General features: G+C 49.1%; 2 protein-coding genes across 5 annotated transcripts in view; one reads left to right on the top strand and one right to left on the bottom strand.

Moving 5' to 3' along the window:
* The window catches only part of LPIN2 (lipin 2), an 81,142-nt gene extending 71,399 nt beyond the window's left edge, over window positions 1-9,743 (top strand). For all 4 annotated transcript variants that reach the window (XM_038543718.1, XM_038543719.1, XM_038543720.1 and 1 more), the window contains exons 12-20: window positions 178-267; window positions 1,024-1,106; window positions 2,153-2,297; window positions 3,244-3,392; window positions 3,929-4,015; window positions 4,841-4,993; window positions 5,391-5,505; window positions 6,166-6,269; window positions 6,611-9,743. In XM_038543718.1, the coding sequence (XP_038399646.1) occupies window positions 178-267; window positions 1,024-1,106; window positions 2,153-2,297; window positions 3,244-3,392; window positions 3,929-4,015; window positions 4,841-4,993; window positions 5,391-5,505; window positions 6,166-6,269; window positions 6,611-6,755 (1,071 nt within the window). In that variant the 3' untranslated portion in view covers window positions 6,756-9,743. The remainder of the gene's footprint in view (window positions 1-177; window positions 268-1,023; window positions 1,107-2,152; window positions 2,298-3,243; window positions 3,393-3,928; window positions 4,016-4,840; window positions 4,994-5,390; window positions 5,506-6,165; window positions 6,270-6,610) is intronic.
* A 2,928-nt stretch (window positions 9,744-12,671) lies between these two features.
* The window catches only part of EMILIN2 (elastin microfibril interfacer 2), a 58,522-nt gene continuing 56,691 nt past the window's right edge, over window positions 12,672-14,502 (bottom strand). The window contains exon 8 of the mRNA XM_038541816.1: window positions 12,672-13,087. Coding sequence (XP_038397744.1) covers window positions 12,750-13,087 — 338 coding nt within the window. The 3' untranslated portion in view covers window positions 12,672-12,749. The remainder of the gene's footprint in view (window positions 13,088-14,502) is intronic.

Below are 14,502 nucleotides of genomic sequence, written 5' to 3'. Positions count from 1 at the left end.
TACTACAAAAGAGGACTGCCTACCTTTCAGAGGTGTTACAGACTCTAGAGGAGTTTGGGAGGTGGGGAGAATGCTGCTCACATTCCATAATGAGGCAGCATCCTGCAGACTGCTGGTGGAAAGTAGTTGGGTGCTTTGTGACAAATGGCTAGACTGACCCAAGTCAATTGTTTCCAGGCCACAGTTGAGTCCTGGGTCAAAGATAAGATGCCAAAGAAATCTGGTCGCTGGTGGTTTTGGCGTAAGAGAGAGAGCATGACCAAACAGGTAACTGACCTGGAGGGGGGGTAATTTTTTTCTGTAGACTGAAAAGAAGTGAATCTTTAATTTGTTCAAAAAACCTTTTTGCCAAGCACAGGAAAGTGAATTTGGGCTATAGAATACTCTCCTGCAATAATAATGGTCACCATTTTGAACAGTTAGATGTGTAGGAACCGTGCTAGATGCTTTATTTGCCTCTCTTTGCTGCAGCCTAACAGTATAGATGTTTGAGCTCCCACTTTCCACCAAAGTAATGGGCACAGAGAGGTAATGTAGCCTGACCAAGGACACGTAACTGCTGAGGGGTGGAGCTGGGGTTTGGCCATGAATCAAGCTCCAAAGCCTGTGCTCTTTCTGCTTTGCTTACTGCATTACCTTCCAGATAGAAGCGAGAACTTGTCCTCCTGCCAAGCAGGAGACCCTGGTGGCAGTGACCTCAGTGACTTCTGTTCTGTACTATAGATGTCCCTGCAAAGACCTAATCAGTGTGGGCTGGTTGTATTCTATTCTGTGACTTGAAATGGTGCCCTTTGAAAATTTTTACTTGTGACTTTGCAGTGACAGCTTTTTGCATAGCAGCACATGACCTCTGTCTCTGATTTCTATCCTTTGGCTCAAAGTAGAGAAAATCTGCTTAAGCATTTTTAAGTTGTGGATTCAGAAAACCATTTTACTCATTCCTAGAAAGGGCTGCTGATAAATTTTTACCTGTCAGTCGTTGGGAGGGAAAAATTGTACATTGCCATTATTATCTTGTTTTAGCTGCCAGAGGCCAAGGAAGGGAAATCCGAGGTGCCACCAACCAGTGATCTGCCATCGAGCGCAAAGGAGCCAGCCAGTGGCAGGTGGGGTGCCCTGTCCTTCCTCTGGGCTCACAGTACTTGGGCTACCTCTGCTTTTTAGCCATTGTATTCAAATTGATTTTGACAGTTTTGTTTAATTTTTAGTCAAAAATGTCTTACGGACAACCATGACAGTAAACGGCATGTTGGTGCCTCTCCATTAGCAGATGATAACTTCTGCTTTTCTTAAAAATAATAATCAGCTGAGAGGACTGAAGGTACCCATCACTGCTTTTTCAATGCCTTGCTCCCATCCTGGAGCTGTGGAATCAGATGCCTGTGAAATGGAGGCCTGTGGGAAGGAGATCTTAAGGAGTCTTGAGATGTGCTGTCTCTGGTGTCCTGTCAGGCGCACAGGGAGATGGAAAAGAATTTCAGAGGGTGCCTGGCTGGCTCAGAGCATGTGACTCTTGATCTCAGGGTCATGAGTTCCAGTCCCCCATTGGGTATAGAGATTACTTTAAATTTTTTTAAAAAATCAAAAATTGGTGTGGGTCCATTTCATTTCTTAGAAGGAGTAGCACCCCTCTGGATATTTGTTTTGGCTAACCCTGAAAGGAGGTGCCACCATGTACCCCATCCTTCCTGCTGTTCTTGGACTTCTCCAGCCAGATTCTTTCTCCTGTTCTAACTCTGTAATTTAGCAGTTGGTCTAAGCCTGAGCATTCATTTCCTTGCTCTCTACTCTCTTTTTTTAAAGAAAGATCAAATCTTTCTTTTTAGTTTTAAAAATCAGTGTAAGCCATTATATTTTCTGCAGTTTGCATTTTTTGAAACATATGTATCTTTTTTAGCAGGAGTCAGTAGACTTAAGAGCATTTACTGGTCTTAGCAGAAAATAGTTGGTCATGGTCAGACTGTAACTGCAGGGTTAATCACGAGAGTGAGGAGGAAGGTGTCCTTCTCACTTCACGATAGGAGTACTCAGGAAACAAGAACTTTTCCCATCCCTAGAATGGATGTGGGATCTTGTCTTGATCCTACATGAAAAGCTCTTCTCAGTAAAAACGGTCTGCTGCCTCTTGAGTAACTGGATTGCTCTTGAATAGGCTGACTGAGGATGACTCATCGAGTGATGAGGGGTCACAGGAGCTCGAAGAGTCCATCAAAGTGGACCCTGTTCCCACAGAGCCCCCAAGCCATGGCAGCACAACCTCCTATAAGAAGTCTCTTCGACTCTCTTCGGACCAGATTGTGAGTCGTGTGTGATACATGTGGATCCAGTCAGCTTGTTTTAGTAACTGTTTAATTGGACATGCTTCCTCTTCTGTCCACACTATCCCAAGCCCTGCACGCAAGACATGGTGGTGTGTGATTGTATAAACACTCACATAAAGTAGGACGGCATCTCCCACCACTGGGGACCACCTGGGGAACCTGGGACATGGCTTCTTTCTCCACCCTAGATTTCCACTTCAGTCTCTCAGAATGAACCAAGGGATCTGTATTTTAACCTGTTTCCTAGATGACTCTTACACAGCCAGCCCATTTCTGAGCCATATACTGTCTTTTAGGATCTATAACAGAGAAAAATGACATTTTCTTATTTAGATCCAGTTTCCTCTTTCCTGTTTATTTGTCACTCCTCTTCCTCTGTTTTCAGTTTGAGATGGTCTTGCCCCTAGGGCAGTCTGGTTGGAGGAAGAGCCAGAGACATTTGGTTTTTTAGGTGGAACCAGAAAAAATCTCTTAGAATTCGAGAACATCATTCAGGCAATGGCTCCCTCAGCTTCTTGTGAGCAAGCTGTATGTGCAGCACTGGCTGGCTGTGTGCCAGCATAACAGAAACCATCCTGCCTTGAGCTGAGGCCCTGAAACACTGGTGGGGATTTTGTAAATATTCAGACTCTCTTGCAAGCTGTATGGCTGTATGTCTTTAGCTGATTTTATTTTATTACAATAATCTGATTATGTATTTCCATTCTTTATATATCCCCCTCCACACACACACACACGTACACACACGTACATACTTTAGAGATTAGGGTCCTTTTGCACTTAACATTATATCTTAGCAATCTCTCAATGACTATTGGAAACTGACTTTTATCTGTTTTATGTAATTTCATCAAAATGACATACCGTTAATTTTCAAAATCATTGCTCTATGATTTTCTTATTCTTTTACTTTTAATAAAAGGCAAAACTGAAGCTCCAAGATGGCCCAAATGATGTCGTGTTTAGTATTACAACCCAGTATCAAGGTACCTGCCGCTGTGCAGGGACCATTTACCTGTGGAACTGGAATGACAAGATCATCATTTCTGATATTGATGGGACAATAACCAAGTAAGCACGAGCCTGTGGTGGACGGCCATGGGTGAGGTGAGGGACCCCGTTGCAGTGAGGGTTGAGGGTGAGGGATCCCTCCGTGTCAGGAAGGTTTGTAAACTATACACACTGAGACTCACATGCTGAGATCACACATGGTCATGTACAGGGCCATTCTGTGGTTAGAGAAGATGAGTGGAGCCATACAAATTAGGATTGAGGGTAACTTTTGGAAAGATTCAGTTATGTGGTCCCCAAGTTCCAGCATTAAAAAATTTAAAGTAAGAAGATGTTGCAATTAGGGAGGAAGAAAAGAAGATGTGTGGTTATAAATTATCTCTGAAAAGGAACATCTGGCTTCTACTTTTTGAAGTTCCTCGGAGGGTGGGTTTGCAGGGAACTGCTGCACTGTTGCATAAGCCATAACAAAGTTGCCCTTGTAGATTGGATCGTTCCCCCAACCCTGCTGCTATCCTATGGTTTTTAGCAGCTGGTATTGAACTAGGCTCTATGTGCTTCATTCCTGATACTTTTTCATATTTCTCCCCTCTCAGATCTGATGCTTTGGGCCAGATTCTTCCACAGCTGGGTAAAGACTGGACTCATCAGGGTATAGCAAAGCTCTACCACTCCATCAACGAGTAGGTGCCTTGTCCCACATGTCCCATGTGCTTGAGTAGCCTCACAAAGAAAAGTGCCAGCCACCATTCATGAAGCAGTTGCCGTGTTACACGTCTCACCCGTCTCCTTTCCACCTCACAGCGTTAAGAGTTGGAGGCACCACGTGCTTCTACAGTTCTAGTTATCCTTTAGGGGCTTAGCTTTAACTTAACAGGAGAGCCAGTTTTCATTTTGGTTTTATTAATTGGGTTTTTTAAAAACCTATTTCATTGAGTAGGTAATACATGCATGCATGGGGGAGACATTTTGTCCATGTGGTCCTCTCTGTTGGGGCAACAGGAAGACAGTGCTGTGGCTTTTGTGGACCATGATACATATGAGTTAAGTTGATTGGAAAATTCAGTGTCTTACCATTAGATGAGAATGCCCATAATAGGAAAATTGTGTATCTGTTCTCCAGGGATGATTTTGTTCCTTTTTTTACAGAATGGTTTGCATTTTACAAATTGTCTTTATAAATAAGATCCTTTGCAACTTTCCTTTATGGCAGATAGTTTAAAGGTAGTCCAAGATTTTTGTTCTGTGACTTGACTTGTGGACTAGATGCTAAAGATACATCAATACTTACGAATTTAGCAAATGCCTGGTTGTATATACCTCCCTGCTTCCCTGTGGTGTTTTCCATGATATCTTTGTAATCTTAACTGCTTTCCTTATTAAATTCAAGAATTTGATTTTCACAATAAATGAAAAGAACTGTATTTGGATCTCTTAAAAGAATAGTGCTTTTTTTTTTTTTTCCTTTGACGAAAGGATGCTTCTAAACAGGACATGTTGTGTTTCAGGAATGGCTACAAGTTCCTATACTGCTCCGCACGTGCCATTGGCATGGCTGACATGACCCGTGGTTACCTGCACTGGGTCAATGACAAGGGTACCATCTTGCCTCGGGGCCCTCTCATGTTGTCCCCCAGCAGCCTGTTCTCTGCCTTCCACAGGTACCTCTCCTGCATGCACACTTGTATGTCCACTCCCCGGGGGGGGGAGGGGCCTGAATGGGGAGGTGAAAGGTCAAGCTCACTGTAAGGGTTTGTATCTGATTCTGAGCTTCTGCATCTCTTGGTTCTTGGCTCCCCCAGGGCACTATAACCCTGAGCTCACCCAGTCTGTGTCAGACACCATCCAAAAAAGTCGAACTGTCAAGCTTTCTCTATCCCTAAACCCCTACACTCGGAATCTTAGTCTGTCTTAACTGGCACAGAAGGAGAGAGAGAGATACCAGTTAGAAAAGGTTTTTTTAAATGATTGTGAGGACTGACCTCTTTTCAGGATCGCACACCAGGGAAAGCTGCCATTTCTATTTGCTCATTGTATTTGTATTTTTTTCCCCCTTAGGGAAGTGATAGAAAAGAAGCCAGAGAAGTTCAAAATTGAGTGTCTAAACGATATCAAGAATCTGTTTGCCCCATCTAAGCAGCCCTTTTATGCTGCCTTTGGAAACCGTCCAAATGTAAGTGTCTCCTCTGAACTTCACATTCTGATGAGGGAAAAATTCAGAGGACTGTAGTTTTTAGGGTATAGCCATGTCCTCATTCTCAAACCAAGTGTATAAGTGAAATGAATGTTCTGCTAAATGGGTTTTCATTTATCTGTTCCAAATTTCTGCCATTGTGGGGCGGTCTTATAGGTGGATGCCTGCCCTAGAGTTTTGGTGAAAGAAAAAGGGCACCTTGTTTCTCTAGATTTGATTCATCTCCTCAGGTAGCTCTGACTCATGTTCTAAGTGGTTCTAAGCTGTGTCCTTAGATCCACCCCACAGAGTGCTCAGCCTTCACTAATGCTTCCCAAACCTGCTTCCCCACACACGGGGCCCTCCATTTCCAGAGGGTGTTGCTCTCTGGCCTCTGGCAGGCAGCAGGCATCTCCTTCTCCAGGGCCCCTGGCCTCTGCTCAGCACCCACTTTACTGACTTTGAGCGCCCTTGCATTGGGCTCCACTCTTCAGTTTGGGTTTGTTTAAAGCTCAGTTTCAGTGGCAGAGCTGCACTGTGCCAACTCCACATGTTTTCTGTAGACAGTCATCTGTGCAATTCTCTGGCTCACAAGGAACCAGAGAAGCCTCTCCTAATTTCTTCTCTCATAATAACCCTATTTAATGTTTTCTTGTCCAGGATGTCTATGCTTACACACAAGTTGGAGTTCCAGACTGCAGAATATTCACCGTGAACCCCAAGGGTGAATTAATACAAGAAAGGACCAAAGGAAACAAGTCCTCGTAAGTGTGTTCTTATTTCTCAGTTCACCACCCTGCAGCCAGGGTGAAGTTGGGGATGGAGAATCTGAGGATCCGGCCCCACTCGAAATATCGGAGCTATACCTGCCTTTGGGAGGCTTTCCTCTTTGCCTGGGTGTTTTCTTGTCTGTAATAGCAGGTATAATAGGATCGCTACAATCCTAGACTCTGAAGAGGAGGGCCATGCACTGGGAAGGGATGGCTGGCTTCTCAGGTGCCACTGCTCTGAGGAGCCTCAGTAACTGCTTCCCAGCCTTCAGTCTTGTGCCCTCACCTGCTTCAGAGGGGCAGTTTATGCATTTCTCCCCAATCCCTTCTCCTAGGTACCACAGGCTGAGCGAACTCGTGGAGCACGTGTTCCCACTTCTCAGTAAGGAACAGAACTCTGCCTTTCCCTGCCCAGAGTTCAGCTCCTTCTGCTACTGGCGGGACCCGATCCCCAAAGTGGACCTGGATGATCTGGCGTGAGGTGACACCTCCAGGGGGAGGTCCTCAGTCCCTCACCTCACAGCAAGGGAAGGTGACCAGCACTTCTGCTGGGCAGAGGACATTGGGCAACCCTGCAAGCCACAGGTGCAGGACGAGACCCATGTGGATGGCCGGGCACCAGCAGGCACTGCACTGGGAGAGTCCTGGAGCTGCAACCATGGTCCTCCTTCCCCTTCCCAGGCCTGGTAGGGCTGTGACCCAGTGCCCTGGGCAGGGTTGGGGGGGGGGAAGGGGACAGTGGAGGAGCTTGGACCTGCGGTCGGAGGCCTGGGCTCCTAGCGCTGTGGTCCTCATACACGTGCTGTGTCAGGTGTGTGCTGGTGCTCCTTTAACTGAATGATTTAAAAGGAAGAAAGAAGCTGAGAGGGGACCAAAACATGTATACAGTAAAGTGTTATAATTTCCACTGGGCAGTTGAGAGTGTTTCTCTCTACAACCAGGGCTTTCTTCAGGCGATCAGGGTCCACTGAGCTGCTTCAGGTCCAGTTAGTGACATGGTTCAAACCACCTGTGCACATTTCTGCCGTGGGCTCTTTCTTCCGTACCACAGGGAAACAGGACATCTGCTTGGGTGGGCTGCTCCCAATGGGGCCCAGGTCATGAGTCCCAGTCCCCCAGATGGGGGCTTCTGGAGAAGAAGAGCCCCTTAGTTCATTGCCTTCTCAACTGTGACTAGCCCGGAAGTTGTCTTGGACCTGGCTAGGCGAACAGGTCTTGCTGTCTGCTTGGTGCCTGTAAGAAGAGCACTGATGGCAGACATTGATTGGATAAGCTACAGCTCGGTTTTCAGAGAGGCCTTAGCAATGCAGATCTGCACTCCTGTGGGGTCTTGGAAGAGCCTTTTTCCGTGTCCCTCTGCCTGCAACTCTCTCCCAGCCTGGGTGTGATGAGTCAGCAGTCCGAGCAGACCCCACCAGGGGTGGGCCCACCCTGTCAGCCCCTCCAGGACTGAGAGCCTGGGTGGTGAGGGCCACCTCCGTGTTGGAATCCAGAGGACTACTGGAGAGGAGGCACACATGCACACAGGCCTCGGCCACGGTCAGCCAAGTCCAGGGCAGAGAGCGGGAGCTGCGGGTCCAGACGCCCCTGGGGGCGGCTTCCTGTCCACCTCTGCTTGCCCGCCCCCCGCTGTGGTGCTCTCCTCGCACTCCTCATTCCAGTCCGCCCCACTCGGGTAATACTGACCTAGAGATGCAGAAGGGGGATGGTTATTTTTCCAGACTGGAGAGTTGGAAGCCCTTTTAGTCCGGCCATCTGTCCTAGTGGATGCGGAGGTGATGGCCCAGCCCTCTGAACACAGTTCTCAGCGGCTGAACATGGCAGCACATACTCCAAAAGAGGAGCGACAGGTGCTGCTTCCAGCGCGCACCCCCCACCTTTTACAGTACAAGGACTAGTCATTGAAATAGTTTATGTACAGTAGGTTAGGCAAACTAGGTTATGCTTAGAGGAAGTTGTGCCCAGTTAGTGAATTCAGGTGCTGGCAGAGCAGCGGTGCGGGCCTCCCAGACTCTCCACGTTGGTTGCACAGGAGGAGCCTGAGCTTTTGTGCTGAACCTCAGCTGCCAGGGCTTCTCTGCATGCTGCGGTACAGGAATCTTCTTGACTTCTGTAGTCCTCTATAGGCTGTCCTTTAAAGAGTTTTTGATGAGACAGTTTCTTTTCCTTGATGAACTCTTCTCTGTGGACACATGGGCCTCGTAAAGGTCCCGCCCAGGAGCCCAGCCTGCCAGCCCCTGCCCAGGGCAGCTGACCCCCCGGCCCTGTGTCCATAAGCACTAGACTTTGTCATTTTTGTTGCTGCAGGTTGATCCAGTGGGTACCTTCGCTAATTAATGTGAGTCTTTTTCCTTATTTAAAGGAGTCCCTCTTGCTGAAAGTAGATGATTACTATCACTCTAGTGTTACAAAAGTATTAAGTTTGTGCTGAAACCCATTGCCATTTGGTACAAATGACATTTGTTCTTTCTGTGAAAGAGAGTTACCCTCAAGTGTGTTTGTACACCGACCCTTCCCATGGTGAGTTACTGAAGGAACCCGAGCCTCGTGCTGCTTTCGGTGATCGGCGGTCTCGTGGGGTGATCGCCGGCGGATTGGGCTTTTCAGAGTCATTGTTTTGGTTGGTCTACTGCTGCAGTGGCCTTGGCCCCTTTCCCACTCTCCAGTTCAGCCCGACTTGAGTATATGCCTTGATACCCCTGTGCTGAAGCTTGTGTGGCCCTGGCGCCAATGTCTGCATCTCCGGCAGGCGTTGGGACGTGCACATGCAGGCCCGGAAGCATGCACACTTAGCCCCCGTGTGAGAACTGTTTGCTGTGCTCAGAACCATCTACATAGTTTTCAGCTGGAAAAGAAAAAAGTTACAGGGTGATGTCCTAAAATGAAAGCTGCTGACAGTCGCAGGGAGAACAGCTGAGGACCCATAGCCAGCGACACAACCAGAAGGTGCCTGTGTCCGGGAGGCACATGTGTGGCCCTTCCGGGGTCTGTTCCTGAAGGTGCAGGCAGGACCTTTACAAACAGATAGTAAATGCTTTCTCCTTCTGCTAGTTGGTGAAAACAGCCTCTTCCAGGGAATTTTAGCATCTTTTTAAGTATCTTGTTTACTCTGGGAAGCCTTGTTTTCCTATTTTAGAACATGCTGTGTTTAATGAAACTGGTTAAAAGTTGAGTTTTTGTTTAAGTGCTCTTTCCAGGTGAAAACTACTTTTTTGGTTTGATTTGACGGTAAGAAAGGGAGGGGGGGAACTTTGTTGTTTTAATTTAATAATTACAGTTAGCCTATGATGAAGTATTCGATTCTTAGCAATGCCACTAATAAGTTTTAAGTTGTCAGGAATTGTGAACATCCATACGGTACTCTTGGTCATGGCAAAGACCGTTACCCTGAGATAAATGGCTCATATTTTGGTGCGGTGTTTGATGTTCAAAACAAGATGTTATAACAATAAACAAACGTAAACCGAATGCATTTGACTCCTTCCTTTAGAGGACATTTGAACCATCGTCTCTGTACTCTTGCCAGAAATTGGTAATTTCCATAAATTAGCATTTTGATCTTTGCTGACACTTACATTCGTCTACAGAAAGGACTTCTTTTTGGTGCTTGTTTTCATAAAACCTGATTCCAAAAGTGAGGCAGTACCCACGGGAACGAACCTCTCTTGCTTTGTAGGCTCTGCCAGAGAGTGATTCATTCATACATAGTGATTCCTGGGGTGTTCTCGCTGCACGCTCTAGGCTGGGTCCCCACACCCCCTCAGCCATTCAGGCCTCAACCCCTGGGAGGCCTGCTCAGAGCTGTTGCCACCGCCCCCTTTCCTTAAACCCTCCCTCCAGGTGAGTACCACCTAGCAGTTCTGATGCTCTCAGCAGCCTCGGAGACTCAAAGTGATCTTGAATCAAAAACCACACTCCACATGCTATTTAAATGAGTATCTTTTCCCCTCGGATTGCCGGACTCTACCAGACGCAGCATATGCTGGACGGGAATCCCAGAGCCCTTCTTGAGAGCCTGCCTTCCAGTAGGGAAAGCTTTCCATGTTGTGCTGCTTTGCCTGGATGTGAGCAGCGTGAGGGACCGCGCTCCTTGGGGTGTACTTAGGGAACAGAAAGATGCGCTCAGAGGGCAGTTGACTGTAGAGGGGCCAGCTTGCAGTGGCGCCGCGAGGGCTCATCCCTGCAGCTAAGGCTGTAGCCTGCCTGTTTCCTTCTTTGATCGGACAGTGTAGGGGAAGAAGGTAACATGTCCAGAAAGTGGGTGCAGATGTACATGAAGCCATGTTTTAGATCTGCAAGCATGGACTCTAATCATAACACTAATCATAAACACTCAAATTTCAGTCGTGAGAAACCACAGGACTGAAGATGATAGGGCCACTGAGAAAGCTAGATTAATGCACTACCATGGAATGAACTGCAAATGCAGTATGCACTGATTTGCATTTTTTAGTGCTGGTGGTATTATTCTGTTCATTTATTTTTATTTTATTTTTTTATTTTTATTTTTTTTTTAAAGATTTTATTTATTTATTCATGAGACACACAGAGAGGCAGAGAGAGGAGAAGCAGGCTCCCTGCACGGAGCCCGATGTGGGACTCGATCCCAGGTTTCCAGGATCACACCCTGAGCCAAAGGCAGATGCCCAACCACTGAGCCACCCAGGCATCCCTCTGTTCATCATTTAAATGAGGCCATTTGTTAATGTTCTGTGTGGGGGAGAAAAAAATGACCCAGTCCTGTCTCTGCATAAGTGCATGCCTTGACCTTTTTCTTGGCAACAGTGCCTTTGAGAAGTCCTGTCCTGGTACCTAAGTGCTCGGCACGTAGCTTCAGGCCTGTGGACCCTGCCTTTCCAGCTGTTGAGCTTTTGTCCCCTTTGGCACTTGTAAGAGATTGTTGGGGGGGGGTGTGAAGCAGAGAGGGTGAAAGTATGTGCATGTGCCAACTGGGTTTTCCTGAAAATGCACCACTGCGTTGGGTTTTTCCATGAGTCATTTGTAGGACAGTCACCTTTAGCCGATTCCCCAGCTGTAGAAACAAGGAAAGAGAATGCCCTCCCCACGCCAACTCCTAGACAGAGATCCAGATTTTGAAGTCCTAAAACTGCAAACCTGCAATTCGTGGTCATGTCTCCCTACCTGGAGCAGGGGAAGGAGAAAGAAGGCCCTTCTCTGAAGTGTCCAGCAGCCATTGTGTTATCTCATTTGCAAGCATTCCTGGAAACTCAGCATTTTTATAGCATCACGGTATCCAGTGGCTTGAGTTCAGGCTCAGGAAACTAGTTTCTCTGATGCGCATCTTTCCCTGGGGCTCTAGGGGGTCTTGCCTCCCTGGGGGCACTTGATTGGCCAACAGATTTTACCAACCCGATGAGCAGAGCCTGTGGGAAGCTAAGGGTCTTGTGTCCTAGAGGTTTCTGTGGCTGCTGATAAAGGAGCAGCATGCCTGGGCTTCCTTGGAACGGAACGTGCTCTCCATGGGAAGATTCCTGCTTTTCTGCGATGATCTCAGCTTTCAGTGTGTGATCGGTTTTATGTTGGGGCTGTTGTTGCCTGGGAACCCGAGAGTCCTTAGAGCTGCATCTGCTGTGAGCTGTGTAGTGAGCAAGCAATCTCGTTAGCTCGGGCAGCTGCTGATGAGATGTGAAGTTTAAGCATCCCCCAGAGGAGCCCCTCTTTAGCTGCGGGGAGCACAGGGGGCCTTGACCTTCAAGTTCATCTGGTTTTTTATAAGCAAAAAACCCAAGTGTATAGCTTAGATAGTGAGGGATAACAATTACACGGTTGAGACTGATTTATTCAAGCTCACTTTCTACAGGCATTTAAAACTCCTTACCTTTCTGCAGTTTGCTTTTTAGCAACAACTCTCAATCCATAAGGCACAGACTTCAGTAACTTGAAGTGGTTTTACGTCTTTATTGACACTCCCTGTCTTTGCACTTAGGTACACGTCATTCAAGGAGGACCCCCCCCCCCCCGCCCTGCTGGTTGCACAGCCTCCTGCACATGCCTCACAGCTGGGCAAAGGCCTGGAGTGCGCATGGCCCCCAGGTCTCTCTCAGTGGTGGCACGTGCCACTTCAGTGTTTAAACTTCTGTCCTGCAGGTGGAGTAAGTAAAGACCGTGGCCACAGGTGCGGCTCACCGCCCTCGTGCCCTCAGCCCTGCAGCCCAGCGGCTCTCCCTCTGTCAGCAGGACGGGGCGGCAGGTTGCACCCCCCAGTTGGCGGTTGATCGGCCAGGGAGGACCCCGCTCCTCAGGTGGCCAGTTGGAACGACAGAAGACAGTGGCCCCATCGGGCACGCGTGTCCTCGCCCCCTGCCCGGGGATGCTCAGGCCTGTATCTTAGGGGAGGTATGGGGAGGTTTGCGGAAAACTAGACCAGTGCTCCAGTTACATACATAATAAACTGCATATATTAAAGCTTCCGAAGTCCTCACAACTAGTTCCCCGTAGCTCGCCCCGGCCACCCTAGAGGGGAGAGAGGAAAGGATACAAGAAAACCCCACTAAACGTGGAGTACATTTCGTCAAAGTCTGTGTGGGCCAAGCGGCCCCCAGTCACCACAATGTTGACGCCATCTCCTGCCTTCAAGTGCACGACGAGGTGGAATGCGCCCGGGCCCCCACAGGTGTGCAGGCCCCCTTGGGGCCGGTGGTATTCCAGGAACTCCCTCCTGTAGCCGGCTGTATGCAGCTGGGCCACGCTGGCATTGGAGATGGACAGGACGGCTTCCACGTATGCATCCCTCTCAGGAGTCAGGGTGGCTGTGATGAGGTAACGCCCGTCATACGGAGCCGTGAAGATCCCTGAGAGGAGAGAGGCAGACGCTTGTCCTGTGACATCACAGCACCTTGGCGACAGCTTATCGGTTAACCCATGTTCGGGAGACCAACCATTCCTCTCTGTCCAGGACTGTCCCCGGAGACCAACTGGGAGAGTTGGTCACCAGACCCGCAGAAGGCAGGTTGGCCCGAGGGGGTGGGTAGCCCCTTTTGATACTTGCAGCTGCCTGACACCCACCCAGTGACAGGCCCACCTAGTGCACGGCCCAGGCGTGAAGACAGAGGGCTGAGGCCAGCCCAGGCCCATTCCCCCCTCACCAGCCAGGTCCTGGTTACCATTTGGGAGTTTCCTCCAGCATGGAAAGCACCCCACCAAGGCCAACATAGAATAAGCCCCACAACTTGTGTGCTGGGTACAAAATCCACAAAATGTTGGAGTTGCCTCCTGAGGACACAGGACCAAAAAGAACCCACAAAGCTAGTCTACTAACCCAGGGAGAGACCACAGGCTCCCTGTATTGGACCAGTATACAGGTGGCACCATTTATGGCCACAAAGAAGCTGGCATTCATTGAGCCAACGACCCACAGGCCGTGGGCCTGGAGAAGCCGGGGAAGGGGTATTTGGAGGCAGGCGGCACAGGGAAGAGAAGAGGGAGTTGCAGATGTACCGTCTGCCAAGTGGCAACTGGGTGCCCCTGAAGCCAGAAGGTCAGAGCCCCCAGGAAGTACTGGCAGGAGCTGGGCGGGGGGGGGTAGGGGGGTGCCTAGACACAGACCCTGACCACAGGCCGAGAGTCTGAGAAGGAATCCCAGGGGCTGGATCTTCAATCTTCCCTGAAAAATCGAAGATGCCGGCCACCCTACTCTTAGCCCGCTTGGAATGCTGAGTAATCAGAGCTCACAGCCTTCCCGAGGCAGCTGGACCCTGAACAAGGCCTGGGCCCAGAACCTGGGCCCATGGCCTCTTCCCCTGCTTAGAGGCTGCCTGTGGGGAGTCTGCACTCGGGGTCCCCCAGAATTTCCTTTAATGAGGACTCAACGAGAGGCTACAGTTCTGGGCTGGGCGTCCCGGAATGTGCAAGAAACGTCTGCCACCGCCCCTGCTTGCAGAGATCGCGTGACCTGTCGTGGAGCAGCTGTCCCCCCACCAGGGCAGCATGGGGGCAGGGCCCAGGAGGAGGCTGCACTGGCTTAGAAAGTAAAGGTCTCTGAAAACAAAGGCCCTTCTGGCACCCTGCCTGCCTCTGTGCCTCAAAAGCAGGTTAAAAATGCAGAATCCTGGGGCACCTGGGGGGCTCAACGGTTAAGCGGCTGCCTTCGGCTCAGGTCATGAGCTCAGGGGCCTGGGACTGAGCCCCGGCAGGCTCCCTGCTCAGCGGGGAGTCTGTTTCTACCCACCCCTCTCTCCGCCCCTCCCCCACCAACCGTACTTTCTCT

Source organism: Canis lupus, chromosome 7 (assembly GCF_011100685.1).
Source record: "Canis lupus familiaris isolate Mischka breed German Shepherd chromosome 7, alternate assembly UU_Cfam_GSD_1.0, whole genome shotgun sequence".
NCBI lineage: Eukaryota > Metazoa > Chordata > Mammalia > Carnivora > Canidae > Canis > Canis lupus.
This window is presented reverse-complemented; position numbering and strand designations above follow the sequence as displayed.